The sequence below is a fragment of the Sinocyclocheilus grahami genome, unplaced genomic scaffold (assembly GCF_001515645.1).
Source record: "Sinocyclocheilus grahami isolate Dianchi unplaced genomic scaffold, SAMN03320097.WGS_v1.1 scaffold32.1, whole genome shotgun sequence".
Lineage (NCBI taxonomy): Eukaryota > Metazoa > Chordata > Actinopteri > Cypriniformes > Cyprinidae > Sinocyclocheilus > Sinocyclocheilus grahami.
In genome coordinates, this window is record NW_015505211.1 from 3,180,474 (window position 1) to 3,208,315 (window position 27,842).

General features: G+C 37.0%; 4 protein-coding genes and 1 long non-coding RNA gene across 6 annotated transcripts in view; 3 read left to right on the forward strand and 2 right to left on the reverse strand.

Annotated features, from left to right (window-relative positions):
* Window positions 1-6,568, forward strand: LOC107577392 (zinc finger and BTB domain-containing protein 21-like). Its single transcript, XM_016263479.1, has 2 exons — window positions 1-121; window positions 1,544-6,568. The coding sequence occupies exon 2, from the start codon at window positions 1,549-1,551 to the stop codon at window positions 4,618-4,620; it is 3,072 nt and encodes a 1,023-aa protein (XP_016118965.1). The 5' UTR covers window positions 1-121; window positions 1,544-1,548; the 3' UTR covers window positions 4,621-6,568.
* Window positions 6,569-6,987: 419 nt separating this feature from the next.
* On the reverse strand, window positions 6,988-9,294 carry LOC107577413 (autophagy-related protein 101). Of its 2 annotated transcripts, XM_016263504.1 has the most exons (3): window positions 9,007-9,294; window positions 8,511-8,787; window positions 6,988-7,625 (listed from the first exon to the last, which is right to left on the reverse strand). In XM_016263504.1, the coding sequence occupies exons 2-3, from the start codon at window positions 8,760-8,762 to the stop codon at window positions 7,221-7,223; spliced, it is 657 nt and encodes a 218-aa protein (XP_016118990.1). In that variant the 5' UTR covers window positions 8,763-8,787; window positions 9,007-9,294; the 3' UTR covers window positions 6,988-7,220. The 2 variants fall into 2 exon arrangements, with proteins under 2 accessions (XP_016118990.1, XP_016118984.1); XM_016263498.1 differs by lacking the exon at window positions 9,007-9,294 and having other exon boundaries at window positions 8,511-8,998.
* A 662-nt stretch (window positions 9,295-9,956) lies between these two features.
* Window positions 9,957-14,346, forward strand: LOC107577432 (DNA repair protein RAD51 homolog 3-like). Its single transcript, XM_016263512.1, has 10 exons — window positions 9,957-10,407; window positions 10,502-10,745; window positions 10,890-10,988; window positions 11,428-11,489; window positions 11,655-11,788; window positions 11,899-12,030; window positions 12,716-12,782; window positions 12,870-12,930; window positions 13,476-13,536; window positions 14,093-14,346. The coding sequence occupies exons 1-10, from the start codon at window positions 10,290-10,292 to the stop codon at window positions 14,204-14,206; spliced, it is 1,092 nt and encodes a 363-aa protein (XP_016118998.1). The 5' UTR covers window positions 9,957-10,289; the 3' UTR covers window positions 14,207-14,346.
* On the reverse strand, window positions 11,714-13,215 carry LOC107577443 (uncharacterized). Its single transcript, XR_001608201.1, has 5 exons — window positions 13,016-13,215; window positions 12,865-12,922; window positions 12,693-12,773; window positions 11,874-12,006; window positions 11,714-11,783 (listed from the first exon to the last, which is right to left on the reverse strand). It is a non-coding gene; the product is annotated as an uncharacterized lncRNA (long non-coding RNA).
* A 3,568-nt stretch (window positions 14,347-17,914) lies between the features above and the next one.
* LOC107577402 (protein phosphatase 1E-like) overlaps window positions 17,915-27,842 on the forward strand; it is a 49,332-nt gene continuing 39,404 nt past the window's right edge. The window contains exon 1 of the mRNA XM_016263489.1: window positions 17,915-18,603. Within this exon, the coding sequence (XP_016118975.1) occupies window positions 18,422-18,603 (182 nt within the window). The 5' untranslated portion in view covers window positions 17,915-18,421. The remainder of the gene's footprint in view (window positions 18,604-27,842) is intronic.

Sequence of the window (27,842 nt, forward strand, 5' to 3'; positions counted from 1 at the left end):
CTCTAGAGTGGGATGACGTCAAATACAAGATGGATGGAATCACGACTGCTTCACGCTCAACGCAACTCTGAAACAAAGTCCAGTGTCGGAGCTCCGGGGCATCCAAAGCCACCAAACTAGGGTAAGTTGAAATGCTGAACAACTTTGTTTCGTCGTCTAAGTGAAGTAGTTGAATGCTGTTTTGGTAAAACCAGGCTTTCCTGACGTAACGCCGAGGACAGAAGCGGCTGCTCTCAGCCTGTTGTGCAGGATGCGACGTCTGCGCAGTCGGTCACTGGAGAGGCTGTGTGTGCGCAGACGCGTGTTCTAATCGCTTCATTTCCTATCTTGTGAATAGTGGAGGGAAGAAACGCAACCGGTTGCCTGTATTTTGTGACTTGTTTGCTAATATGGTCACAGTTTGGCAACGGTGATTCAACAGATGGTTCTATTTGAAACAGAGCTCGAGATTCAGAGGAAGGAATATGCAGCGAAATCATTTCATTTGAAACATAAACATACTCACGCCTCGTTTTCATGAGCGAATAGTCTCTCTATACGGCGTAAAACCAACTGAAACTAACGTTAGACATGATGTAATCAGCGGTCGTTATGCGCATGCGTAGACGCTGGGTAGGCCCGCTTACTGTATTTGATGACATTTATTTGCTTATTGTAATTCTACAATGACATATTATTTAACAGCTTATTAATTAACTTAAATATGTATATTTTTCTAATTTGAGCGTTTGATATGTCAACTTTTTTCTTCATGGTTGTGTTTGCTGTCTTGATTTATAGTTTAATGAAATCATGTGACAGTGTTTAATTCTAAAATGTATTAATAAATGAATAGTGCTTGCAGTCAGGCTTCTTTGTCAGATTGTTTTCATGTTATGTTTTTTTTTTTTTGCATTATATTGCAGTGGTTGTCAATCACTCCAGGGTGCCACATTATTCAAGAAAATATTCAAAGGTTAAATACTAGGAATATTAAAATAAATAATCATATCTGATTTCAAATGTTTCAATAACTATGTACTTTTTTAAATTAAAACAAAGTTGTTGGAAATGTGTATTTGTTTGAGAGTGACAAATGTGATGTCAGTTTACATGTTGTGCCTATCTTAGCATTTGTCAGCATTTTAATGTTTAAGCTATTATTTATGTATGATTATGGCAATAATTTACAGTAAGATTTCGTTTTTAGCATTATTTAATGCATTGGGTAGCATTTATTAATGTACATTAATGTCAATTTTCACATATACTAATATATTTTTAACATTTCAAGTTGTATAAATTAGTGAATGTATTATAAACAAACATGAATTAACATTGCACAAAAAGTGTATTTATAGATTTGCATTAAAAAAATACATAAATATGATGTAAAAATTGTTGTTCATTTGTAGTTCATGACACAGCATGCATTAAGTAATGTCAACATACTGATAATTATGTAAAGTGTTATCAAGATTATTTTTATGTAGATTAATTGAAATGACAGTTGTAATGACTTTGTAATGACTAAATTTGTATTTTCTTTTACTCCCCTTCAAAGCCAAAATGGAGAGCCTGGGGTACTACTGTAACCCTTCCCATGGTATTTCACTGCTGGGTGCCCTCAACGAGCAGCGGTTGAAGGGTCAACTCTGTGATGTTATGTTGTTAGTGGGTGATCAACAGTACCAGGCTCATAAAAGCGTCCTTGCAGCATGCAGTGAATATTTCCAGTCTGTGTTCTCCAGAAGGGACTCCGAGAACCGCTCCATTGTTCAGCTTGACTTTTGTGAGCCTGATGCATTTGAGATTGTGCTAAACTACATCTACTCATCATCTCTGTTTGTGGAGAAATGCAACCTGGCAGCTATACAGGAGATGGGATATAGCCTCGGCATTCCGTTTCTAACCAACATCATGTCTGTAAGACCTCAGGCGTCATACTCTGTGTCAAGAAAACTGATGTTGCTCTCTGAGGAGGAGGATGGTGCTTCTCAAAAGAGAAGTGTTATTGTACATCAAGGTCAAGGTGAGCAGCCTGGCATGGATGTGTTTCAGAGGACTCTTCAGGAAAAACTGTTTAAACAGACCACAGAGCCACCTTCGCTCACACACGATTTTAGTAATCAGAGCCAATCCTCAGGACACGTCAGACCAAATGAAAAAGAGACAAACAGTACCTCTAACAGCAGAAATTCAAACAAAAACAAAGACGATGGTGATTGCAGAACTATCATCTCCTCACCAACATCCATACTGAGACGTCGAACTGAATACCGATCGCCACCTATGAGGCCGCAACTAACATCCTCAGTGTCATTCAGTGAGTCTGTACAGCACACTAGCCTACATTCAGATCAAGCTGAAGGCGCCATTGATGGAAGAATGGAAGCATCTCATGATTCCAGGCCAGTGGGTGATCATCAAGGTCCACACAACCAAACCGTAGACCGAAGTGGGCCACTTATTAAAAGTCTGCTGCGCAGATCATTGTCAATGGATAGTCCCGTTCCTGTATTTTCTCCAGCTCTGGAGCTAAAGGACTCACAAAGACGAGAACAGTCTGTAGTCAAGTTAATTACCACAACAGCAAGGTTGCCATCCCCTGAAAATGAGGATCGAGAAATGCCACTTCTTCTCAGGTCGAGACAACGAAATGCATACGAGATGGATGGCACTCAAACAACTCAACTCCGAATTAAAACGGAGCCCAGCAGTCCCCTTGCTGACCCTTCTGAAATTGTTCGCATTACTGTTGGAGACAATCTGCCGATAAATTTAAAAGACTTTCAGGCAAACTATGATGAAGGTCCCAGAGGGTACTTCACTCCCTCGATGAAGAGGAAGACTAAGATAGATGGTAGTTATATGCCCTTTAAGAGATCTAGGCCTGTTAATGAGCATCATCTGTTGCATCATGAAAGCACATTTGATGAGGTACCCTACAATTCCAACATGGACAATAGTAATGAAGAACCTGGAGAACTTCGGCCAAACAAAATGTTTAAGTGCTGGAATTGCCTGAAGGTTTTCAGGTCCAGTGCAGGTCTGTATCGCCATGTGAACATGTACCACAACCCAGATAAGCCGTATGCTTGTGACATCTGCCACAAACGCTTTCACACAAACTTCAAAGTCTGGACTCACTGCCAAACCCAACACGGCGTGGTGCAAAATCCCGCACCCTCTTCTAGTTCCTATTCTGTCCTGGATGAAAAGTTTCAGAGGAAGCTAATTGATATTGTCAGAGAGCGGGAAATAAAGAAGGCCTTGATTATGAAGCTCCGAAGATCCAAGCAAGGCCTGCCGTCACAACCCTTCGGCAGGAAAAACAGGCGATCGAGGTCCTACGGATGCCCCTACTGTGGTAAAATGTTTTTCTTTCAATCACACTTAAAACTACATATGAAAGGACACTCCGCTGAGCCGGCTAACCTTGACATGGATGCAGAGAGAGACCTTCAATACAAGCAGCAGCAGCAGTTGACACATCTTAAAGAAAGCCAAGATAAGGACATCTTTTCTTGCCGGCTCTGCAATGAGAAACTGCCCTTTTTGACTGAATTAGAAGACCATGAGAGAGCTTGTAGGTATGCTACCGTCTGCCCATATTGTGGACTTCGATTCTCCAACTCAGTTGTCAAGAAAGACCACGAAGCTCACTGCAAGTACAAAAAGCTGACCTGTCTTGAGTGTATGCGCACATTTAAGTCTTCTTTTAGCATATGGCGTCATCAGGTGGAAGTTCACAATCACAATATGATGAGTGTGAAGGAGCAGTTGACTCTCGGTCTCCAGGAGAGCAATCCTGACGAATCATCCAACATTCTCGGAGTTCCTCCTCCTTCTCAGGAGTCGGTACGTGACTCCAGAGAGGAAGCAGTGTACAGTGACTCATCAGTTCCGCCAATGTATGATTCTGAAGACTCATCATCTTATGTCCCAGAGGACTTGAGCGCTCACGGTCAAGGGGAGCTGCAGGTCAAAGAGGAACCTCAAGAGGAAGCAGTATCAGCCAAGGATGGCATGAGCACCGCTTCTGTTGGATCCGAGGAACCAGGCGTTTGGCCTTGTGAGAAGTGTGGGAAGCTTTTCAGTGCCCACAAAGACCTGGAACGACATCAGGAACTGCTTTGCCACATCAAACCCTTCATCTGCCACATATGTCACAAAGCATTCAGGACCAACTTCCGCCTCTGGAGCCACTACCAGTCCCACATGTCCACGCCCGAAGAGCCAGGGATGAGAGAGATTGACAGGCTTCAGTCTTCTCCGTCTCCTTCTCCACCTCTCACAATTTCCATCCCAGAGCCTCGAGCTTCTCAAGAACCTCCACTCAAAGCAACCCATTCTGGGATGGACGCCTCAGAAGAGGAACCTAGAGGCTCCATGTCACCGTCAACCAAACTCAAGAAGCCAGAGCAGGACAAAAAAGGTGACAATGAGCCTAGGGAACAATCTCACAGCAATTCCGACAGCACAGACAAAACTATCACCCCTCAGGAATCTGACACGCTATTTTACCATGCCCCAACTCTCTCTGCGCTTACCTTTAAACGGCAGTACATGTGCAAATTCTGTCACCGGACATTTAAGACCGCTTTCAGTCTGTGGAGTCATGAGCAGAGCCATACGTAAGAGTGCAGAGTTGCACATTTGTAGCCCTAACCATTAAAGTTGACTAACTTGGACCTTGTCTCCTTTAAACTGTCACATGATTTACTTTGGGAAACACTTGCAGACAAAACCCAGGGATTTATTAATAGCATTTGATCATACTTAATATACCTTATTTCTATAAACAGTATTCAGACTGTCAAAGAGTTTTCTGAATTCATCTTTGATTGCATGCCAAGAGTTGCTCAAAACATAAATTTGTTTTCTAAAGCATTTCCAAGTATTATATTTTAAGTTCACTTTTCAGTGATCAGGAAAGACTGTTAAAAATGAAACTGATTTCTTTCACCTTCTACGACTCTTCTAAATTAGTTTCTTTGATTTATTGCAAACAAAAAATTTGTGATTTTTTTTTATTGTTATGCAGAAGACTTGCGCCTCTCTTGTTTTAGTGGCCTTTATGCTGTTATTTAGCACTTTCAAGCAATTCCAAATAAACATTGTTCTCTATTAAAGGCACAGGCTGATGCAGACAGGGCATTAATAGACATTGATTCCCTCTTTTCTGGCCTAAAATGATAGCTTAGATTTATTTATGCCTCATTTAAGTTAAGGAAACTGAAGAAAAATGTGTTTAGGCATTTAGATTTTTTTGTCAAATGCCCAATTCAGCCCTGCTTATGATGTTATAGCTTTTAATCTTAAATTGTTATTTGGATCATTTAAGAGAATAAAGATTTACATCTTGATTAACTTGATTTAAGATGTGTTTGAACCATATAAAACCATACCTTAATCAGTCTAATATAGTAGATATCAAACTATACAATAAACTTTGTGAACATTGATCGAGGTGAGGAAAACGTTTATAATTTAATTTTGATATAGCTAGTTAAGTTGTATTTCTCATTTTAAGAGTATTCTGTTAATGTTTTTGCCAGTTACGTAAACTTACGTAGTATTTTTGTTTAGAGGTTGTGGATAATATTCAGTGACTGTATTGAACAAATAGAAGGCTTTATATGTACAAATAGCAGATTTGGAGTGATGTTCTTTAAGCAGTTTAGTGTGTGCCTGCAATGTGGATCTTCTAATACTTTTGTTGTACAGGACATGCAGTATATGTGGGAATTACTTCTCATAAATGTGTAGAGATGAAGTCTGAGTAGATTTTCACACTGTATCAGTACTGTATCAGTACATTGTGAGCTGGACCATAGTGTAAGCTCAACTTACCAGAACTCAGTACTCAGTGATTAATGAAGTCTTGATGCAATGACGTTGAATGGTTGGACATTCCCGATGTTCAGTGGACCTTTTCTGTGACGGTATGACCCAGAGAAGATCTTTATTCTAAAAGATTAAAGCACAAAAACAGAAATCTTATTCCTTTTTGCTCATATTAGCAAGTGTTTGAGATATTAATCAATTAAGGAAAAGTCTTCTTCCCTTACATTAGGGGATGTTTGGCTTTGCAAGCTTGTGGCCTTTGTTGAGCACAAAATCTAAATATGTTGCTTGCTGTTTGCATTTTCCATCAGCTACTGTCATTTAGTCTATATTTTGATGGATAAAATGGTAATGCATTCCATTTTATGTTATACCCCCACTAAAGGGATTGATTAATGAACAAGTTGCCTATTACTCAAGATAGGAGTACCTGATTTAGTTTGCATTTAATTTTGTCCCCAGTATTACATGACATAACATCAACTTCTTGTTTTGAGTTAAGAGTTAAACCATATTATCAGCAGGTCAGTGTGTCCTGATGATAAAATTATTATTTCAGTAATTGATAAACTTCTTAATATGGTTTGATGAAAGATTGGATTGAATAGGGATGACAGAACAGAACATTAAATCCTCATCCTGGTCTTCATTTGTACAACACATACATTTTCTCTTATGAAAAGTATCTCTTTTTTGGTATTCCTGTAGTATCACTGCAATAACTAATATATGTAAGCACTTGAATTGTTCTAATGTGGCTTTAAAAACTGTATCAGTTTTTGCGTTAAAGCATTTTCTACTGTTTTCTGTGCTTGCTTTCTAAAATAAATATCAATATGTGCAATAATTTGTTTGTGGACACTGTGTCAGTTACAAAATTTACAAACACTTGTATATATTATACTTTTAGTTTATTTTTTTAAAAGTTGGGTAAAATAGAAATTCTTAACTGTGGGAAGAAAAACAGTATGCAGTATATATACAGTATAGGAGTTTTCTCACATAAATATATATTAAATCTGTTCTTTTTTTTTTTTGAACAGGCTCATTTTTTTTATTGAATAGACATTACAGTTATTACTTAGCTTTTGAATTAAGGTGAATGCATGGAAAAAGCACCTACTTATCAGGGTAACAAAAATTCAGATAAATTTGGAAGAAAAAAATATATATAATTCAGGGAACATAATTCGATTTTATTAAAAAAAAACAACAACAAAATTATGAATAATTTGCTTGCTTGAATTAGCTGATGCAAACATAGTGGACAGCATTATTATACAGGGAAAGTGTAGTGAATTTATTTGAAATCCCATTGCAATGATTTTCTATTTTTACAAGATCATCATAAACGTCCATGAAGCATCTGGCTTCAGCTGCTTGACTGTCTTTTACAATGCCAGTGTGTCTTTGATTAGCCTCCTCATGGTAGTGCTCACTGACGTGCCCAGAGAATCAGTGATCTGGTACGTGATCTTGTACAGATACGGCTGGACGTCTTTCAAACTCGTATCGAACACATTGTCCACCTCCGATTGTGTGGGCATCTTGGGAAGATACTCATGACGGTTAATGACCTCCACGATGTTGATGACTTTCTCGCCGAGCTTCTCGCCAACCTTCTCCCTGCAGATCTGGCGCTCTTGTTCGTTGGCCAGGTTCACCACGTTCACCTTGATGCTCCAGACCTCCCACGGGATGCATTCGTCTGAAAAGGGCCAGCGTGACTTCTTCTTCTGGTAAAACTCCAAAGAGATCTGACCCATGCCATCACTCCCAGAATTACCAAGAGCATCCTGGGTAGAAACAAGGTTGTGGTTATAAAATGTGTAAAAACGCAACAATCACTGCTACCTTATTAAAGCCTTTGGGATATGAATTTGTTAATAACAAAAAAATGGACAGAAGTAATTTCGTAATTGATAAAACAAGTCTTTAGGAAACCAAATATAGTAAGGTTACAAAATATAGTCTTGGTATAATGTGACTATATTTTGAATTCTCTGTTAGATGAGTTACATTTATTTAAGAAATTTGAGAATTACAGCATTTAAAGCAATACGATTTTGGAGAAGGCAAGAATCCCCACTTTTAGATAATTGGTTAGAGTTAGTTTCCATAGAACTATGGAACATGACATTTAAGAGCAAAAGAATATTTTATTGAAAAGATACAGGCACCTCTGAAATGAAAGAATATAAAGGAATACATATATTAGATTAATTCATATAGTATATTAATTTTAGGCATTGTCTCTAACAATGTGATTATAAATGCGTAATATAGATATAATATGAGAACATAAATTAATTTGCCATCTGGAGATGTAAAAACCTACCCACTTGTTTATATATTGTCTTTGTTTTTATGTGTTGGTGCTGGGTATTATTTACACAAAAGAAATACTGAGGGGAAAAGTATGTTTTTAGAAAAGAAAAAACGTAGGCTATATGAAATGAATGGAAAGATATAAAAGTGTTCCACCAATAAGTGTTTGGTGGAACCATGATTAAGTAGAGTGATACCATGATACTCAAAGTTAATTCAAAGAGTATTCTGGTACTACCATGGTGCATGTCCAAACATGGTGTTACCATGGTACACCTTTATAGTGAATTAAAGCCTAATAGTCTAATAAAATACATCTCTTAAACGAACTAATGTCATTAAAAGTAGCCCACCTTAAATTCGGCTACCGCTTTCCTGATAACCCTGTCCAGCTCATCAGAAGACACTCGCACTAATGTGAAGTCGATGAAGTCGCAGTCCACGTCTTGAGTTCCCACCGTGCCAATGGAGTACGTGCCCTCTTTCTTATAGAGAAATTTACCTGTGCTGCGGTGCAGGAGGATCGTGTGCAGGAGGGCTAGCATGGCCTCATCCACCTGCCTGCCCTCCACTGACACCTCCAGGACTTCTGATCGACAGTTCATGATATTCTATAATAAGGTTCTACAGCTAATGAAACAAAAGACTTTCGACTGATCTGTTGATCTGAGCTCAACTGTGTCAAATAGACACGGATCTAAACACATTCAGTTATTCGGCTTCTAAAAAGCGCTGAGCTGCGCCACTTTAGACTGACTGAAACAGGTTACAAAAAATACCGACTTAAAAATATAATTACGAAAACCAAACATCATTGAAGCTTCTAGGGCGTTTATATAACATGTTTACCTTAGGCACGAAATGTCGACGCGCATTCTTTTTCTTGCAATAAAGTGCTTTAGTTTTGTATACACACGTCAGATGTACGGGGTGGGATAAGGGACAGTGGAGTTTGGCGTTTCAATAATCGCTATTGGTTGGTTCACATTATGTTTTCGAGATAAAATAACAGGTTCAGCAGTTGTTCATTACTGAGTAAGAACTGGACTGAAATGATCGTGCTAGCAAGATTGAATGGCTAGGATTTTTATCTTTGTCTTTAGCTAATTACTGAATTAGTGGCGATATAATGTATTTGCTATATACTCCAACATTCGTTTTTTTATTATGATTATATGCATAACATAAACAAACAATACCAAGAGAAAGGTATATAATCAACGGCATTTTACCAAGTGGTGGGTTACAATAAATGAAAATAAATATCAAAGCTGTAGTACACTGCAAAAAATGCTTTTCTAGCTTAGATCTTTTGTCTTGTTTCCAGCCTAAATATCTAAAAAATTCAAACAGAAAACAAGATTATTTTGCTTACCCCACTGGCAGATTATTTTGCTTGTTTGAAGCAAAAACTCACTTAAATTCGACTTGTTTTTCTGAAAACAAGACAATAATCTTTACTTGTCTAGAAAATCCTTCTTGATTTAAGAATTTTTAGATATTTAGGCTGGAAACAAGACAAGAAATCTAAGCTTTAAAAGCATTTTTTTGCAGTGTATATAGCTAAGTATATAAATAAGCAAAATAAAACAAGAATAACGATTACGATAACAAAACGTCCATATTATATTTAATAAAATTACTACATGCTAAAGCCGTATTGTTCAGAAGTATATATAAAATAATAAATAAATGGAACCATTTAATAATTTTATATATCTTTTATGCAATTAACTTTAAATAAATATACTACAGAAACCACATAAGTAATGTATATTTAACTTAAAACTTGTCAGAATTTGTACTCGTAAACTAAAATGTCAGTGGCGTCTTGGGACTTTTATTTTGAAGATAATCTTCCCATTCAGTGTCTGTTGTTTTGGAGGGAGGATCAAAAGGAAGAAAAAAATAAGAAACGGAAGTCCATGTATGTTTATATTTTAAAATCTCATTTCGATTTCTCAAAAATATTCTATTGATAGTAAATCCTTCATAGAGTGACTCTGAATGTGTTCACCCAAATAAGGCTATTTTATATGGCTAGAATTAGCTGTCATCTGTCCTAAACTGGCATAGTAACGTACCGACATTAACGGCATTTCAGTCCGGTTTTTGTCAGTGTGAACAGTAAAATGTACAGGACAGTGCCCAGCCTCCCCCTGGCGCCCTCAATGAAGGTGAAGCTCATCAATGCGGGTTTCCAAGTGGCGTCAGTCTTAACCGACATGCGTCCTCTTCAGCTCTGCAAAGGTATTTACCCATCAACAAAGTACCTTTCTTACCGCCTCACAAGAGTCACAGATTACTAGAAAAGTACATTTAGTTAAATCCGTGCTGGTCACAGAGGCAGGTATATCACAGGAGGAGGCAGTGGAGGTGTTGCAGGTGTTGAGGGATGATGGCCGGCCTCACCAGCAGAGGGCGGCAACAGAGAGCCTAACAGCTCTGGATCTCCTGCACCAGGAGCAGGCTCCGGGGAGCATTGTGACATTCTGCTCGGCCCTAGATGATGCCCTCGGCGGGAGCGTGCCTGTGGGGAAGACCACCGAGATCTGCGGGGCCCCTGATGTCGGAAAGACTCATCTGTGGTATGGGAGGAAATCAATTATAAATTGTATAATGCATCATAAATTCAACTTCTTTGTAATATGTGGCACATATATTTCAAAAGTGGTATGTGCCCCAAGATGTCTTTGTAATTTTCATAAAAGAGTTGTTTTTCCCATTTTTAGCATGCAGCTGGCTGTGGATGTGCAGATTCCTGTGTGTTTTGGAGGTCTGGGAGGAAAGGCACTGTATATAGACACAGAAGGGAGTTTCTTAGTGCAGCGGTGTTGCTGATATGGCGGAGGCAGTCGTGCAGCACTGCACCCTCCTGGCAGAGGATACAGGTCTGATTTGAGTATTTAAGATAAGTTGGGATGCCTAAATGTACGTATATTCAGGGAAAAAATGCTTTATGAGCTCTCCAGGCCTAATATTGTTAAACTTTACCCATTTGAATTCATTTATGAGACAAAATGTATAATTGTCAAATAATCTGTCTTTGCTTTTCCTCTTAGAACAGAGACAGGCTTTAGAGGAACTTACTGTTGAGAAGATCCTCTCCAACCTCTTCTTGGTCCGTTGCCATGACTATGTAGAGCTGTTAGCTGAGGTTTACCTCCTACCTTGCTTCCTTTCCGAGCATCCTGAGGTAAAAAATGGATAGTCAGGGGTCTGGGAGGAGAGGCACTGTATATAGACACAGAAGGGAGTTTCTTAGTGCAGCGGTGTTGCTGATATGGCGGAGGCAGTCGTGCAGCACTGCACCCTCCTGGCAGAGGATACAGGTCTGATTTGAGTAGCTGAGATGTTGGGATGTCTAAATGTACATATATTCAGTAGAAAATGCTTTATGAGCTCTACAGGCCTAATACTGTTTACCAGTAGTTTCATGCAAATTTATGAGACACAACATGTTTAATTGTTAAATCTGTCTTTGCTTTTCCTCTTAGAACAGAGACAGGCTTTAGAGGAACTTACTGTTGAGAAGATCCTCTCCAACCTCTTCTTGGTCCGTTGCCATGACTATGTAGAGCTGTTAGCTGAGGTTTACCTCCTACCTTGCTTCCTTTCCGAGCATCCTGAGGTAAAAAATGGATAGTCAGGACCACAGCTAAGGACAACCCTTTCAGCAAAGTGATATTACTGCTATTTGCATGCTCATAAATGACATGTTATTGTATCATCCAATCATAGGTGCAGTTAGTAGTGATTGACAGCATCGCCTTCCCATTCCGGCATGACTTTGAGGATCTTTCTCAGAGGACCCGCCTCCTGAATGGCCTTGCCCAGCAGCTTATCCAACTAGCAACACAACATAGTTTAGCGGTATTTAGCAACTCTTACTACTGAAACAGATTAATGAATGGCAGACAAATCAATTTAATTATTTATTTTTTGCAGAATACTTATATTTGGTTAAATAAAAATATCTAATATTTAATAAAAAGTAATTTAATATTATATGTGTGTGTGTATTTGTTCAGGATATTTGATTAGGATATATATAAGATTTGATTAATTATTTTTGAATACTCACATTTTGTTAAATTAATAATAATTAAATTAGAATAAAAATATGAAATATATAAGCAACTTGAGACAATATTTCTCATTTCCGTTTAATTTAACTTGTAATTTAATTAATTTAAGAACTAACTAATAAAAATAATACAAACTATACAGGCATAAAAAAACTAATAAAAAATTACAAAAACTTTATAATAAAAAAACAGAAAGAAAAACAGAAGATATAAAATTAAAATCTAACTCAAAATATTTACAAAAACTAATAGTACATCAATAATGCTAAAATAACACTGGTCTATATATATATATATATATATATATATATATTTATATGTATGTTTGTATGTATGTTATATATGTTATATGTAAATGTATAATATTAAGAATATCTAAACTGTATAAAATAATGAAAAATAAATATTAAGAATATATATATATATTTTTTTATAAAAAATAATTACGTTCAGTTATCATGTGCTCTTAGGTTGTTTTGACCAATCAGATGACGACAAGGGTTTCAAATGGCCAATCTAAGCTGGTTCCTGCATTAGGTAAGACATAACAGATATGAATACATTCATGTGTCGTATTGTTTTGCATATTCACCAATCTAATAACAATTAAAATTCACACCTCAGGTGAGAGTTGGGGTCATGCTGCGACGCAGAGGCTCATCCTGCACTGGGAGGGACTGCGAAGGTAAACACAGACACTTTTAATTTGCTATTTGTGTGGGAGGGTGTTTGTGTTTTTTATTGGATTTAGTCTTTTAAGTCCACTCAACCTGACACAGCAAAATGTGGCTTTAGAAAATAGAAGCCAACATCTGTGGTGTTCTCAGCCAAATGTGTCTTCTAGAGAGAGAGAGAGAGAGTGCATGTTGCATTAACTCTTTACCCTTCACCTCTGTGGGTGATGGAATGAATCACTTTGAACAAGTAGCTTGCTTTGCCTTTTGTATCCAGACCTTATTCATAATGCATCCTGCATACTTGCCAGTCTATTACTCTGTAACAGCAGGCAGCAGAAAGGCACAGAGTGCATCTCCATCATGCTTTCTCGTCTCTTGTCATAAAGTTGAAGGTCTTCCCGCTGGCTGTACAGTTCCGCCTCCCTGCATTTGAATTGCCACAGACCCTCTTGCTTTTAAACCAAGCAGACAAGGTCAGAGAGGGAGAGGTTGCACTGTGCAACAAAAAAACAAGTAATTGTATGCTTTTCTCACCTGTCCACTCTGTGTTTAGGCTCGCCTCCTTGTACAAGTCCCCAAGTCAAATGGAGGCCACAATTCAATATCAGATTACAGTAAGTTTAAGAGTAACAGTGGGAAAAATGTAAGGACAAAATATGTTATGTAAGAAAAATGTATAAAGGTGTTAATCACAGGAATGTGTGTGTATATATAAATGTATAAAGAAAAATGTAAGGAAAATAAAATATATAATAAATATATACAGTAATGTTATTTTAGTGTTATTGATATACTATTATAGTTTTTGTTAATATTTTGAATTAGATTTTAATTTTGTTTTCACTTTAATTTTTGTTAAGTTTTAGTAATTTTGTTGTGTTTTTGATATTTTTATTTTAAATATGCCTTTTTATACATTTATTTATTATTTTTATTTATTATTTTTAGTTTAAATTTAGTTAGTTAGTACTTCAATTAATTAAATTAAAAGTTAAATTAAACTAAATATTGCTTTGGCAACTAGATGAAATAAAACTAATTTAAGTTACATTTTATTTTATTTTGGTTACCGTATAATTTAAGTACTCGACGTTTTAATGGTTTTAATTTTAGTTAAATATAATAACCCTGTAATAATATGCATATATATACATTTGTGATCTCACACAGGTCCAGGGTTTTAGGGATGCCCCAGATGAACCCAGAACTACTCCTGATTCATCTGCAGTCTCATCTCCTTCAGGAAACCACAGCAAACACCCTCGAATGGAGGATCTGTCTTGAGGATGCATTGCAGACCATTTTGGTTTTCAAAGCAGTATTCCTACTTCAAAACTTGAAATATGCTGAGAAAAGAAACAAGGAAACATCATAGCAGGAATGTACAGATATGTATATACAGGTGCATCTCAATAAATTAGAATGTCGTGGAAAAGTTCATTTATTTCAGTAATTCAACTCAAATTGTGAAACTCGTGTATTGAATAAATTCTATGCACACAGACTGAAGTAGTTTAAGTCTTTGGTTCTTTTAATTGTGTTATTGAATAAATTATAGTATATTGACTGTTGGCCCATAGTTATTTATTTTATTGTGGTATTAGTGGATCAATTAGTGGATCCAATATAAATTTCCCACCAGACAGTGAGACAGTGTTACAATTTAGGAGAAAAGACTGAAAATGCCAAACCTATTCCAAAGTGACCAAAACTTTCTAACGAAAATTGGATGATGGACCAGGTTAAAGGCCATATATTTATCAAATTATTAAAAGTTGGTGTGCATTATTTCCCACCGCTTTACTAATATTCTGTATTTAATATATGCAAAATTGTTTTTCTGCCACTTCAAGTGCTAGTGATTAGTCAAACCATCGTTAATCATGTCACCTAATTTGCACAGGCCCAAAATTTGTGCCAAACTAAATTTGTAATAATTGAATAATTTGGCCCTAATGTACCCAGTTAGAAGGATTTATTGTGTACATTGTGTTGTACAGGTCATATCAGGATGACTTTCTGCCTTGATTTATGCATGAGTGACAGTATAGAGATAAAGAGTTTACCGCTCACATTCACCTCCAAGTAACATTAATAATTTAGCCGCAGATTGTGCCGGTTCAATATCAGTATATCATCCAGGTTCGTTCTCTTCCAGTGTATATGTGTGAGGTTCATCACTTTAATTGAATTATACACTGGGAAGCCAGCATTACATCAGCACGAAGATAAAATATGAGCACTTCACCTCATATTTCCTTGGCTGGCGATGGATAGTTTAGACACCCTGCAGAAGAACTGACTTAAATGCTTTATGCTCATGTGGAAAGAAGGGGACATTGTGTTCTTGATGTTTTTAACCTCCATGTTAGACACAGGAAGAGATCATGATTGAAGAACTGCCTGAGACGGAGTGCTGGACTAATAAGATTACATCATCTGGGGCTGGTTTTAGATGAGTGACTGTTTAGTTGTGTCCTAACAAGCACTTGGCCTCAGGCTTTTTCAGGTGAGGAGGAAGGTACACTGGGTATTTCTACACTGCTATGAAACTGTCATCCTGGGTCACTGCATCAGACATCGCTTTACCATATGATTTATCATTTTGAAGGTGAACATGACAGGTTACTAGCTGACTATGAATACAGTTTCAGATTGCTCTGTACAGGCAAGGCTATACTTTGTTCTTTACAAATATGCACCATCGAAATACCATAGTAGCTTTCATAATTTTTCTGACATTTCGTTACCTAGCAATAGCTGTGGTAACTATGATATTTCACCATAAACTATGGTTACCCTACATTTCTGAAAAGGTTAATACTGAGTTTGAAATATGCTTAAAAGATTTTAGATTGTTTCCTGTCATTTTAATGGTTAATGATAGTATCTGGCAGCCCACATTTGAACTAATAATAATAATAATGTCTCAGCTATAGCTGTCTAACAATAATATTTAGTTTGAAAATATTTACACTAACCTCCTGAGACCCTGCATCCTCATATGAGGACATTATATTTTAGTGAATTTCTCTGAGACTATACATGCCACAGTTTTAAGTCATGCACATTCAGGGCTTTTCAGAGATACTAAATGTTTGCATGTTTCACCATGACCACCCCCTCTCCTTGGTCTTCAAAAATGTCTGATATTAATTTAGTGACACTCTTATGGAAATATGATAATATTTTGTAATCATCATTTAAATCTGACTGAAATGTTACGGGGTTCCAAATCAAAATATTACTTTTTGTTATGAAACAGGAGGTTGATTTCATACATGTCCTCATATGAGGACACCGGGACTAAATGCATGTTTATTACGCATTTTGGGAGACACAACAAATGAATAGCGAAAGAAAATATATTTCAATATTCCTATGAAATATTATATATTATTATGAAAATCTTGTCAATTATTACTCTCAATATTACACTTCTTTTTTCATTACATGTTGTCCCAAAAACACATTAATATGCAAATTAGATTTAGTTTATATATACATTTATATATAACGAGAACACCTGTTTGTGGCAATTTTACACACATTTTGCATGATGAAAAATGGTATATCAAATCATTCTGTTATAACATAGTTGAGAATTATCTTTATACAAAGTTTGGTCAAAAAAATCCTGAAAACTAAAAATGTATTGCTGATTTTTTAAAAAAATTGTTTTTGCCTATGCATGTTCATTCATGTCTTTTTATTTTTTTAAAAGATATTGAGTCCCGATGTCCTCTACCAAGGACGTAGCATAACTTATGAATGAAATATCATTTTTATTTTTTTACTTTTTTTTAATGCTCTAAACAGTATAATGACATGAACAAATACAAACTTTTTCCTAAAATGTTTTGCCGGGTTTTAAGAGACTAATGCATACTTGAAAGAGTTAATTTTGCTTTTAATATGATCTAGCAACCCCCTGTTGAACTAACTAGGCATGTCCTAAAACCACAATAAATATAGGATATCTTTGAAGCCATATAAGAAGGTTTTAGATTTTTTTCTGTCATGTTAATTTTTAGGGGTTAATAATATCTGGCAACCCGCAGCTGAACTAACAATGTCTGGGAGCGGAACAGTTCATTCCCAGCGATGATACGAAATCTACATCAGTTATTTTTAGCTTAAGCTCTGATGTCCTATATACAGGCACACAGAGCATTACTTACCGAGTTTTCACACTCATAAACAATCTCTCTAAGAGCTCTGTCGAAGTCAACCGTGGCATTTTCGATTAAACGATTAAATAATTGTTTCGCACGGCGTCTGAATCACAGTCTCACAGTAGATTATTAGTAGCCTAATTAGATTTTAATAATAATCTAATGTGCATTTCCGAGGGATAGCCACCAGCTCTCATAGTGACCGTTTTAATTGTATTGATATTGGGGCCATTAAGAATATTCACCGAGTAGCCTAATTATTTCAGCTTTGGCAGGAAAGGGTTATGATCCGTAAAAACTGCGAGATATCGTTGAAACTGACTTGAAGGCGTGACAAATGAGGACCTTGCTCTTAAACATGCCGACAAAACCAACCCCAGCATTAAACATGAAGCATAGGCTGGCAAAGAAGGTTGGCTTAGCGCGCGCATCACGGACCAACGTCTACTGGAAAGTTATTTATACCAAAAACGGATATTCTTACACTATCACTGTTTTAAATATAATCCGGACGTGCGCCTTTTTATGTGTTTTTCCCCCTCAATACACATTATTCTCTTTTTGCGTATAGAGAAATACAGAACACAGCACGCGCACAAGTGCCTATGAAATGTAAAAAGGTACATTGAATTAATTATCCAATTTAATTTAAAGTTTTTGAAATTACAAAATGTATTAAAATACTTTGCAGATTTGGTTACTTTATATAAAAATGTTTAGCTCTGCAAAATAATGTAACCACATGTAGGCTATTTACGTGGTCAGTCAGTACTGGAATATTATACTTTTTACGTATTTGCTTCTCGGATTTTTCCCAGTCTGGTGGGAAACTACAGAGGGTCTCTGGGTTTTCCACTGGCCACAATTGCGACATGTTTACATAGGCCTACTATGATTGACATAAAACAGAACAATCTGAATAATACATTAATATTACGTTCAAATATGTATCTTGATAATGTGTCTGTATTATGACATGACGTTCCACGTGCGTCACGTGACCATTTACACCGTGTAAATAAACGTTCGATGTAAAATACACCACATCCTCAGTTTAGACCCTTTAAAGTCAAGAGTAAATTTCCGTCACAAACATATGGGATTAAATGGGTTAATGATAAAGTTAATTCGCCCCCTCCTCTCCTTCATACCCCGCCCCCATGTGACGTCACGCACGTCTGTCGCGCGAATCCCTCTCCGTTCCCGCGAGCGCGCGCCCTCCCCAACTCGCGCGACTAGAGAGTCGCTCCAGCCTATGATTCAAAGTAGTGTAGACTTCTTGCCCGGCTCCAGCTGTCTCTGGTCTCTCCAGGAATGAGAAGCGATGGCCGGCTCTGCCAACGAGGAGAAAACCTTCAAGAGGTTCTTGGAGCTCTTCTTGCGGGAGATGAGACCACCTCTCCAGGAGGACGTACCTCTACCTATGCGCCCCTTGACGGACCTCATCTCGGAGGACGAGGTGGAGGGGGAATGTCTCGACCTGTGTCTCCAGCACCTGTGTAAATAGTTAAGTACCGATGCACCTTCGCGCTGCACTTGTTTCACCTACTATGCGCGTGTCCTAATATTATACTGTAGGTTTGTAAACATTAAAGAGCGTAAGAATAAAAACAAGAGGGCGAAGGACAAAAGGAAACTAATTCCTGGTGCCGTGTTCATGTAGCTGAAGTAACCTGCACAGTTATTGGTGTGTTTGTAGATGAGAAGCACAGTGTTATAATTCGCGTAGGGAACTAAGCAGTTCTAGAATGTTTCGTACATTTCAACACGCGTAAAGTTGTAGTCTGGCCACTTCAGAGGCCATCAAATGTGAGCTTTTCCAAATTGGTAATCTCGCTCTACGTTGATGTCTACAGGTGTGACAGTAATTTTCACAGTGCTTATAGTAACGTTTATTATTGCTAAATTGTCACATTATACTATTTAGTAATATGTTTATTGATATTATTACAATATTATCGTTGCAACAACAGAAATACAAGGACAATAATTTTTCATATATTTTTAGTACAAATGCGAGCAGATTTTGCGGTCCGTATTGTAGTTCATTATTCCGAATAGGCTACACCCTCCGTTCTCCAGTGACCCTCTACACTCCTGTCTTCAGTACTCTGATGGGGTACGAGCACGGAGCACCTGTGTTCCCCTTATTTTTGCGTAGCGCTCCGTCGTAATCATTTTGATGCAACCCTTTTCTTTTGATCATATGTTACCTATATATATATATATATATTCATCTGACAAGATCGCATGCTTATCAGATTGTAATCTGAGCGAGCATCCGTGTCCCTGTAGCAAGCGTTGGACGGGGTTCGTTACTCGATGACATAACTGAGCATGACTGGTTTTGATGCAATGCACGATACATGCACACAGTTACCTTTTTCTCTCAAGATGTCGGCAGTTGTGTGCGCCATCGCCATGTACCGCGACACACCTGTCTATAGCTTCATATACATTCAGCGCGAACAGCCTAGTGTAGTGTAGCGAGCGAGCAGCGTGGTATCGCGGTGTTTTGAATTCTGGGCGAGATCTGTGGGAAGGGGTTACGTTTGATAAACTACGTCATTGGCTTGCTATTAATAGCCCATTCAAACCTAGCAGAATCTTTATGAGCATGAAATACTCACACACATCTAATGGATAAATGGCCAAAAAGCTGCACATTTCCTGAGTCAGGGTGTTGCAGCTGTACTCTATTGGTTTATTTTTACTTTCACGATTCATATTTTAGTTTCAGCTTTGTTTGCATCCACTTTGTGGCTATTATATATATTTTATAGGTGTGGTAACATAGTTTCTTTTCGGCATGTGTATTTTCATGGAGAAGATTTCAGGGCCGTAACCATCCCAGATATTAATTGTAATCTGAATATTATTTGACATTGATAAGTTGAATATTCAAAGAAATATTATTTGACATTCATATGAATATTCAAAGAAATATTAAACATTGATTATATTTGAAGAGTCTGATTCTTAATAGACATTGGTTCTAATTGGAATACTCTAAACATAATTGGAAACTGATTATAATATTATTTGACATTGATGAAATTAATATTCTGAGAATGCTCAGAAATTGATTATAATTTGAATACTCTGAATGTTATCGGGCATTGATTATAATCTGAATATTCCGAATGTTATTAGACTGATGAATACTCTAAAGAATATTAGACATTAAGTATAATCGGAATATAATTAGACATTGATTATAATTAGAATAATTTAAGTAATATTGGACATGTGTTTTTAACCTGAATATGGATGTAACGATTAACCGCGAGTCGGTCGAAAACCGATTCAAATATGGGACGATTCAAATCGGTTGAGATGCTAAACAAATCACGATAAAGTTGGATTAGGAGTTTATATGAATGTATCTCTGAGGGGAACTGACTATGTTTAGAAAAGTTTACATGGTATTTTCATTTCATCTTGCCTCTGAACAATGCATATTAAAGTAGTGTTCATAAGGTCAGCTCTGCTTTGTTTTCAGAGGTAACAAGGAAACACTGTATCATTGCTGTTCATTAGCGCCACCTGCTGTCAGAGAGTGAATCTGCATCTCATTCAGCGTGTCTGCTGTTTTGTTCAGATATGTTTTATGTAGTATAGTTTCACAAAACTAAAGTCAGACCATTCTGTTTTTGCTTCAAATTTCTAAATTGTACTAATTTAGATTAAAACCTTCTCATGCTGCATGTATGCTGAATCTTTGTTTGGATCATGATTCAATTTTAAATGGAACGAGCACAGACAAAGCCTTAGTTTGTTCATATTAAGAGATTTCTTTTATTTGTGTAACTTACTTGTTTGATTTGGGGTTTGTTTTAAAATTTCGATTTAGTTTTGTTATATTTCAATTTCACAAAGAAACGTGCAGCAATAGCCTAATAAAACGACACCTTTTCATTTACTGTATAATGTCTTCAATCTCATTTTGTTAAAAAAATTGTGAGAAAATCGAATCGTGAAATCAAAATCGTGAATCGAATCGTGTGAATCATTACATCCCTAATTCTGAATATTATTAGAGTGATTTAAATCTGAATATTATTAGACATTGATTATATTTAAATATTCTGAATCTCATTTGACGTTGGTAATATGAATATTCTTAATTGTTCTTATTATTAGACATTATAATCTGTGTACTATCAGACAGATTAGTGGTCAGTCAATATGGATTTTTATATGACTGAGTGTTTGACCTTTGGGATCTTGAATCTTTAATAGTTGGTTACATACTTGAATGCCTTAGCTCAACCAACTTACCCAGCCTATTCAGATCTATAAACCTTTTCATTTTGTTCTGTACTGCGTTTGTATCTGACCAACTTTGACCACCTCACAAAGAGGTTATTGTTTTCTATGTTTGAATTTCAGTCTTCAGATATGTTTTATGTAGTATAGTTTCACAAAACTAAAGTCAGACCATTCTGTTTTTGCTTCAAATTTCTAAATTATACCGTCTAATTTAGATTAAAACCTTCTCATGCTGCATGTATGCTGAATCTTTGTTTGGATCATGATTCAATTTTAAATGGAACGAGCACAGACAAAGCCTTAGTTTGTTCATATTAAGAGATTTCTTTTATTTGTGTAACTTACTTGTTTGATTTGGGGTTTGTTTTAAAATTTCGATTTAGTTTTGTTATATTTCAATTTCACAAAGAAACGTGCAGCAATAGCCTAATAAAACGACACCTTTTCATTTACTGTATAATGTCTTCAATCTCATTTTGTTAAAAAAATTGTGAGAAAATCGAATCGTGAAATCAAAATCGTGAATCGAATCGTGTGAATCATTACATCCCTAATTCTGAATATTATTAGAGTGATTTAAATCTGAATATTATTAGACATTGATTATATTTAAATATTCTGAATCTCATTTGACGTTGGTAATATGAATATTCTTAATTGTTCTTATTATTAGACATTATAATCTGTGTACTATCAGACAGATTAGTGGTCAGTCAATATGGATTTTTATATGACTGAGTGTTTGACCTTTGGGATCTTGAATCTTTAATAGTTGGTTACATACTTGAATGCCTTAGCTCAACCAACTTACCCAGCCTATTCAGATCTATAAACCTTTTCATTTTGTTCTGTACTGCGTTTGTATCTGACCAACTTTGACCACCTCACAAAGAGGTTATTGTTTTCTATGTTTGAATTTCAGTCAAATGTCAGCAACAGGCTGCCACGGCCTGCTGTGGAGAATCCTTTTTGCTCTCGCACAAACAAACAAACACAAATACAGTCTTTCTGGGGAATCACAGAGCTAGTTACACATTCAGTCTGTGAAGACGCTCAGATGTCGATGTTTATTCTAGGTTACTGACCCTGACTAATATCTGATCCTCAGGAGAGTGTTATATGGTCATTTCGCCATTGTTTACCGTTTGTCTGGCAGTGACCTTAAAGCGACATCGATTGATTTAACCCTTTGGCGCTGGAATGCATAATTATTTTATTGTCAAACCACAGTTAGAGTGGTTTATATGCATTTATTTCACAATTTTATATCCCAGAGTAATGTATCTTCTTCCATTTAGCTACATCAGTTTATTTTTGTTCTAAACGGAGGCTTGATCGCTTCGCATACTTCAGGACTGAAGCGTCCACTGCCTGCATGGTGATTCAGCTGAACGTGTGATTATTTTGTCGCTGGGTTGAAGATCTAATAATAGTCCTAGGAGAAAAGTGGAGATCCCCTTTATTCTGCTCCCTCTAGAGTGCGCGGAGAGGTTGGATGTGTGTGTGTGTGTGTGTGGAAAGGAGAAGAAGAAAAAGAGAAGCAAAAATTGAAAGGGGGAGGTTGGTGATGGCATGGTGAAAAAGCTTCCTTACAAATACAGAGCTCCGATGATGGTGGCAACCTACCAGTGGCATGACATTTCTGACTTAGGAAGAAAGCAGGGTATCATTTAATAAGAGCCAATCAATAGAGAAATAGTGATTCTTGAAGGTCTTTTTTTCCAATATTGTAGTATGGTGTTCCTCAATAGTTTTTGCTTCAGCACCCATATTTTACATTTTACATATTGTAGGCTGTAATTTTATTTCATTTTATTATTTATCCCTTTAATGCTGGCATTGTGTTTCTAAGTGACATTAATTTCTGCCAAAATATTATAGAGTTTGCTTGGGTGCACATACTTTACCATCAACAATCATTTGTCATTTTAATGTTTTTTGTTCTATTTTTAAATATTTACAAATGTATTTTGCTATTCTAAATGCACATTTATATGGTAAGTGCTTATTATTATTTACATTTTGCGTTTTTTTTCTGTCCTTTCCGTGACTCAGAACAATCCGAAATGCATAACGGAAGTATTTTAAGTAATATAAATCATTTAATTCTGCTATGTTATGTGTATGTTAATTATCTCTCTCTAAATTAAAAATCAAGTCGAACAGGGATACCCCTTCTATTTTGGTTGATATTAAACCTTCGGTGATGTTGTCGGCGATGTTATCTAACAGCCTGGTTTAGTTGTTGTGCGCTGATAAATGGGGATGTGTGACGAATGTGAGGCTAAGAATGGAGGTTGGGAAGGGAAGTTGTTTCCTCCCCCTGTGGTGAGCAGGCCCTCCAAGCCCATGGGGAGTCCTGATAGACACTAATGGATAGAGGAACACTCTCCTAAAGCTCATTAAACCCCCGTCTCTCACAGCTGTAAACCACACACATATGGAGATACACAAATCTACACAAAACAGACACATACATGCGTACCCACACACAAAAGACGTGCGACACACACACACAGAGCCCAAGGGAGTGCCTGTGGTAATGAAACAAACGGCACACTACACCACACAGCTGTGTCATGATAAAATCAATGATGGAGGAAATATCTGTTGCAGAAGGGAGGATTTGCATGTTGTAGCATCATACGCGGCATTCACTCATCTGTGATGGCAGGAGTTTTCCATTTTGTTTGTCTTTTAGGTTTCTTTTTGATCATTTAGGGCTGAATACTTTGGAGAATATTCGGTCTGGTGCCCTGAAAAGACATTTAAACATTCAGTCACATTTTTTAAAGTAATGCACACAAATATGATCATAAACCATATTATTATATGATTACGTCTTTAATTGATTTTCCCGTACATTTCTGCCATATGTACATTGACTGACAGTCACCACTGATAAGCTACCACTAAATATTGTAGAAACTTAATTTGCTGTAAAGTTGCTTTGCAATGATTTGTATCGTGAAAAGCGCTGTACAAATAAACTTTAATTGAATTTCACTGATAATCTAGCTTGTGTATATTTCTGGATTGAGAATGGATTTATGAACCTATTTATGTTATTTCTTTCCATTTTTTTTTTCTTTTTCCAAAAATGCTTACAGCTCTCATAGATTCTTCATCATCAGTGTTTGATCAGCATCTGCATCGAATCATCCTCTGATGTCTGGTCATGACAACATTGATCCAACAATTAAGGAAAACAATTAGATATTGTCAGTGTATTGTTTCCATGAGAGCAGACGATGTATCTGTGGCCAGGTGTTGTCTAGATGAAGGGATGCTATTTTTCATCTTGGTCAGTGTGGCCAGGGGCGCCCCTTGGCATGGCATTAGAGTATGGTTCCTCTTCAGGCAGGCACACACTGACAGCAGCTGCGCTTCAGATGACCGATCACATCCAGACTTTCTGTTGTAGAGCTATAATCAGATTTAGATTTATTTCAGGCTCAAATCCAGTGTCTATTGTGTGCTGTCTAAAAATATATTTGTAAAAATATAAAATAATTTATTTATTTAATATTAGAACTGTCAAGCAATTTAGAATTTTAATCAAACTAATTACATGAAATGCTGTTTAATTAATCATATTAATCACGGATGTTACTATTGGGTATGTTGGTACCATATTGGTAATCAAGAACTATTAGAGTTTCTGGTAACACTTTACAGTAAGGTCCCATTAGTTAATGTTAATGCATTGACTAACATTAACTAACAATGAGCAATGCATTTATTACAGTATTTTTAATTTTTGTTAATGTTAGTTAACAATGTAAAATGTAACCTTAAAATGTCATGCCTAAATTCATTTGCAGCATTTAAAATTGTAGTGTTTTATTTTTAATTTAATTTAATCTTATTAGGTTATCTAATAAATACAAATTATTTAGACAAAATATAATACAATTGTAATATTGGGCATTTATTGTTATCAGTCATACTAGAAAATAATTACTGGCTTATCAGTACGGGCCAGAATTTCAATATCGGTGTATCCCTAATTAGTTTTTATTTTATTTTTTTGGAAAAGCCCCCAAATTAATAATTGCAATATTTTTTACTTATCGATCTAGGTTTGCAGATTGACATCTTCTTGTTGCATATTTTTTCAAATTTTTAGAACGCATTGTCAAGTTTAAAGTCTGCGTGAACCGGAAGTTGCTGCTGACTTTACCAGAGAGTGTCTTACTATTGGGAGATGAGAGGGTCTGTATTACTTACTATTGGAGAAAGCATAACGGTCAACTTGGATCATGTGTGCCTTGATAACCAATCACAATCTTGAAGGTTAAGATGTTAATCCTGCCCAACAATTTTCAACGCTGTCAATACCAGGTGCATCAAATTAGATTTAAGCTGTACTGACAGGTTATTGTCAGTCGGTATTACGGTATAGTTTGGTAACCTGTCAGTACAGCTTAAGTCTAATTTGATGCACCTGGTATTGACAGCGTTGAAAATTGTTGGGCAGGATTAACATCTTAATAACCTTCAAGATTTATATGAGGAATGCATGCTCAATCAGGTAGACAGGATTCTTGGTGATCAGACTCATTTCTTGCATTGACAGTATGAACTGCTTCCCTCTGGTAGAAGATATAGAGTCCCAAGGTGTAAATTAAATCAGTATAAGAATGATTTTGTACTGGTATCTCTGCGTTTGTTTAACAAGTGTTTATCTTAGTAGGTCTTTATCATTGTTTACTGTAATTATTATTTGTTTAAAGTATGTCTTTGCAGCAACATGTCAAGTCAAGTCACCTTTATTTATATAGCGCTTTTAACAATACAGACTGTGTCAAAGCAACTGTACAGCATTAATTAGGAAATAGTGTGTCAATAATGCAAAATGACAATAGTAAACACTCAATTTTCAGTTAAAGGCAGTTCATCATTGAATTCAGTGATGTCATCATCCAGTCCAGTTCAGTTCAGTTTAATAGTATCTGTGCAATCAAATCTACGATATCGCTGGAAATTAAGTGTCCCCAACTAAGCAAGCCAGAGGTGACAGCGGCAAGGAACCAAACTCCATCGGTGACAGAATGGAGAAAAAAAACCTTGGGAGAAACCAGGCTCCGTCGGAGGGCCAGTTCTCCTCTGGCCAGGCGAAACCAGCAGTTCAATTCCAGGCTGCAACAAAGTCAGATTGTGCAGAGGACTCAGCTGGTTTCTGTGGTCTTGAGACAAGGTCTTCACTGGGGATCTGTCTCTGGGGCTCATCTAGTTGTCCTGATCTCCGCTGACATTCAGGGCTGTAGAGGTCCTCTCTAGGTGCTGATCCATCATCTGGGCTGGATACGTACTGGATCCGGGTGACTACATTGACCATCTGATCTGGATACAGACTGGATCTGGTGGCTACGGTGACCTTGGAATAAGAAAGAAACAGACTAATATTAGCGTAGATGCCATTCTTCTAACGATGTAGCAAGTACATGGGGTGTTATGGGAAGTGTTCCCGGTTCCAGTTGTCCTAATTAATGCAGCCTAACAACCCTTTAACGGATTTGAATATTAGAAATGTGTTAGTGTGTTATGTGTAAGCCAGGTTAAAGAGATGGGTCTTTAATCTATATTTAAACTGACAGAGTGTGTCTGCCTCCCGAACAATGTTAGGTAGGTTATTCCAGAGTTTGGGCGCTAAATAGGAAAAGGATCTGCCGCCAGCAGTTGATTTTGATATTCTAGGTATTATCAAATTGCCAGAGTTTTGAGTAGTCCATGTAGTAACAGGTAGTCCACAACAATTTTCCTTTTGAGGATGTGACGAGAGGGGCAGGGCCGAGAGCCGTGGGAACGGAGCGAGGCCGGTGGAGTAATTGCTAATGCGCGACACCTGCGGCACTCACCGGTCTCGAGTCTCACGTAGGAGCTCCGGAAGGATAAAAGTCGGCGTGACAACAGTGAAAGACGAGAGAGGACCAGGCCTGGAGTTTATTTTGTGTTTTGGTTTTGTTTGTGCGCGACAGTCGTCCGCGAGGGGCTGTCGCGCTATTTTGTGTTTGTTTATTTTATTAAAGTTTGTTTAAATGTCCGCCGGTTCCCGCCTCCTTCTTCCCGAACTATGAACTTTGCTACAGAGGACAATAAAGTATACTACTACTACTACTACTACATAGCCTTGACGTCATTAAACACTCAATCGCCATTTACGGATACCATAATGAACAGAGATTGTCTTACTATTGGGAGATGAGAGGGTCTGTATTACTTACTATCGGAGAAAGCATATAACGGTCAACTTGGAGCACTTGTGCCTTAATAACCAATCACATTACTGCCTTGACATCACTGAATTTCAGTTAGAGTTGTACAACACTTATTTGCCATTTACGGATATAAATGAGAAGTGCCGTAAGCTGTATTCTACCTGTCGCAAAAAGTCAGTGACTTTTCTTATAAAACGGTTTTCGGTGTAAACTAGTGTAAAACATGTTGAAGATTAGCCAATACTAGGCTGT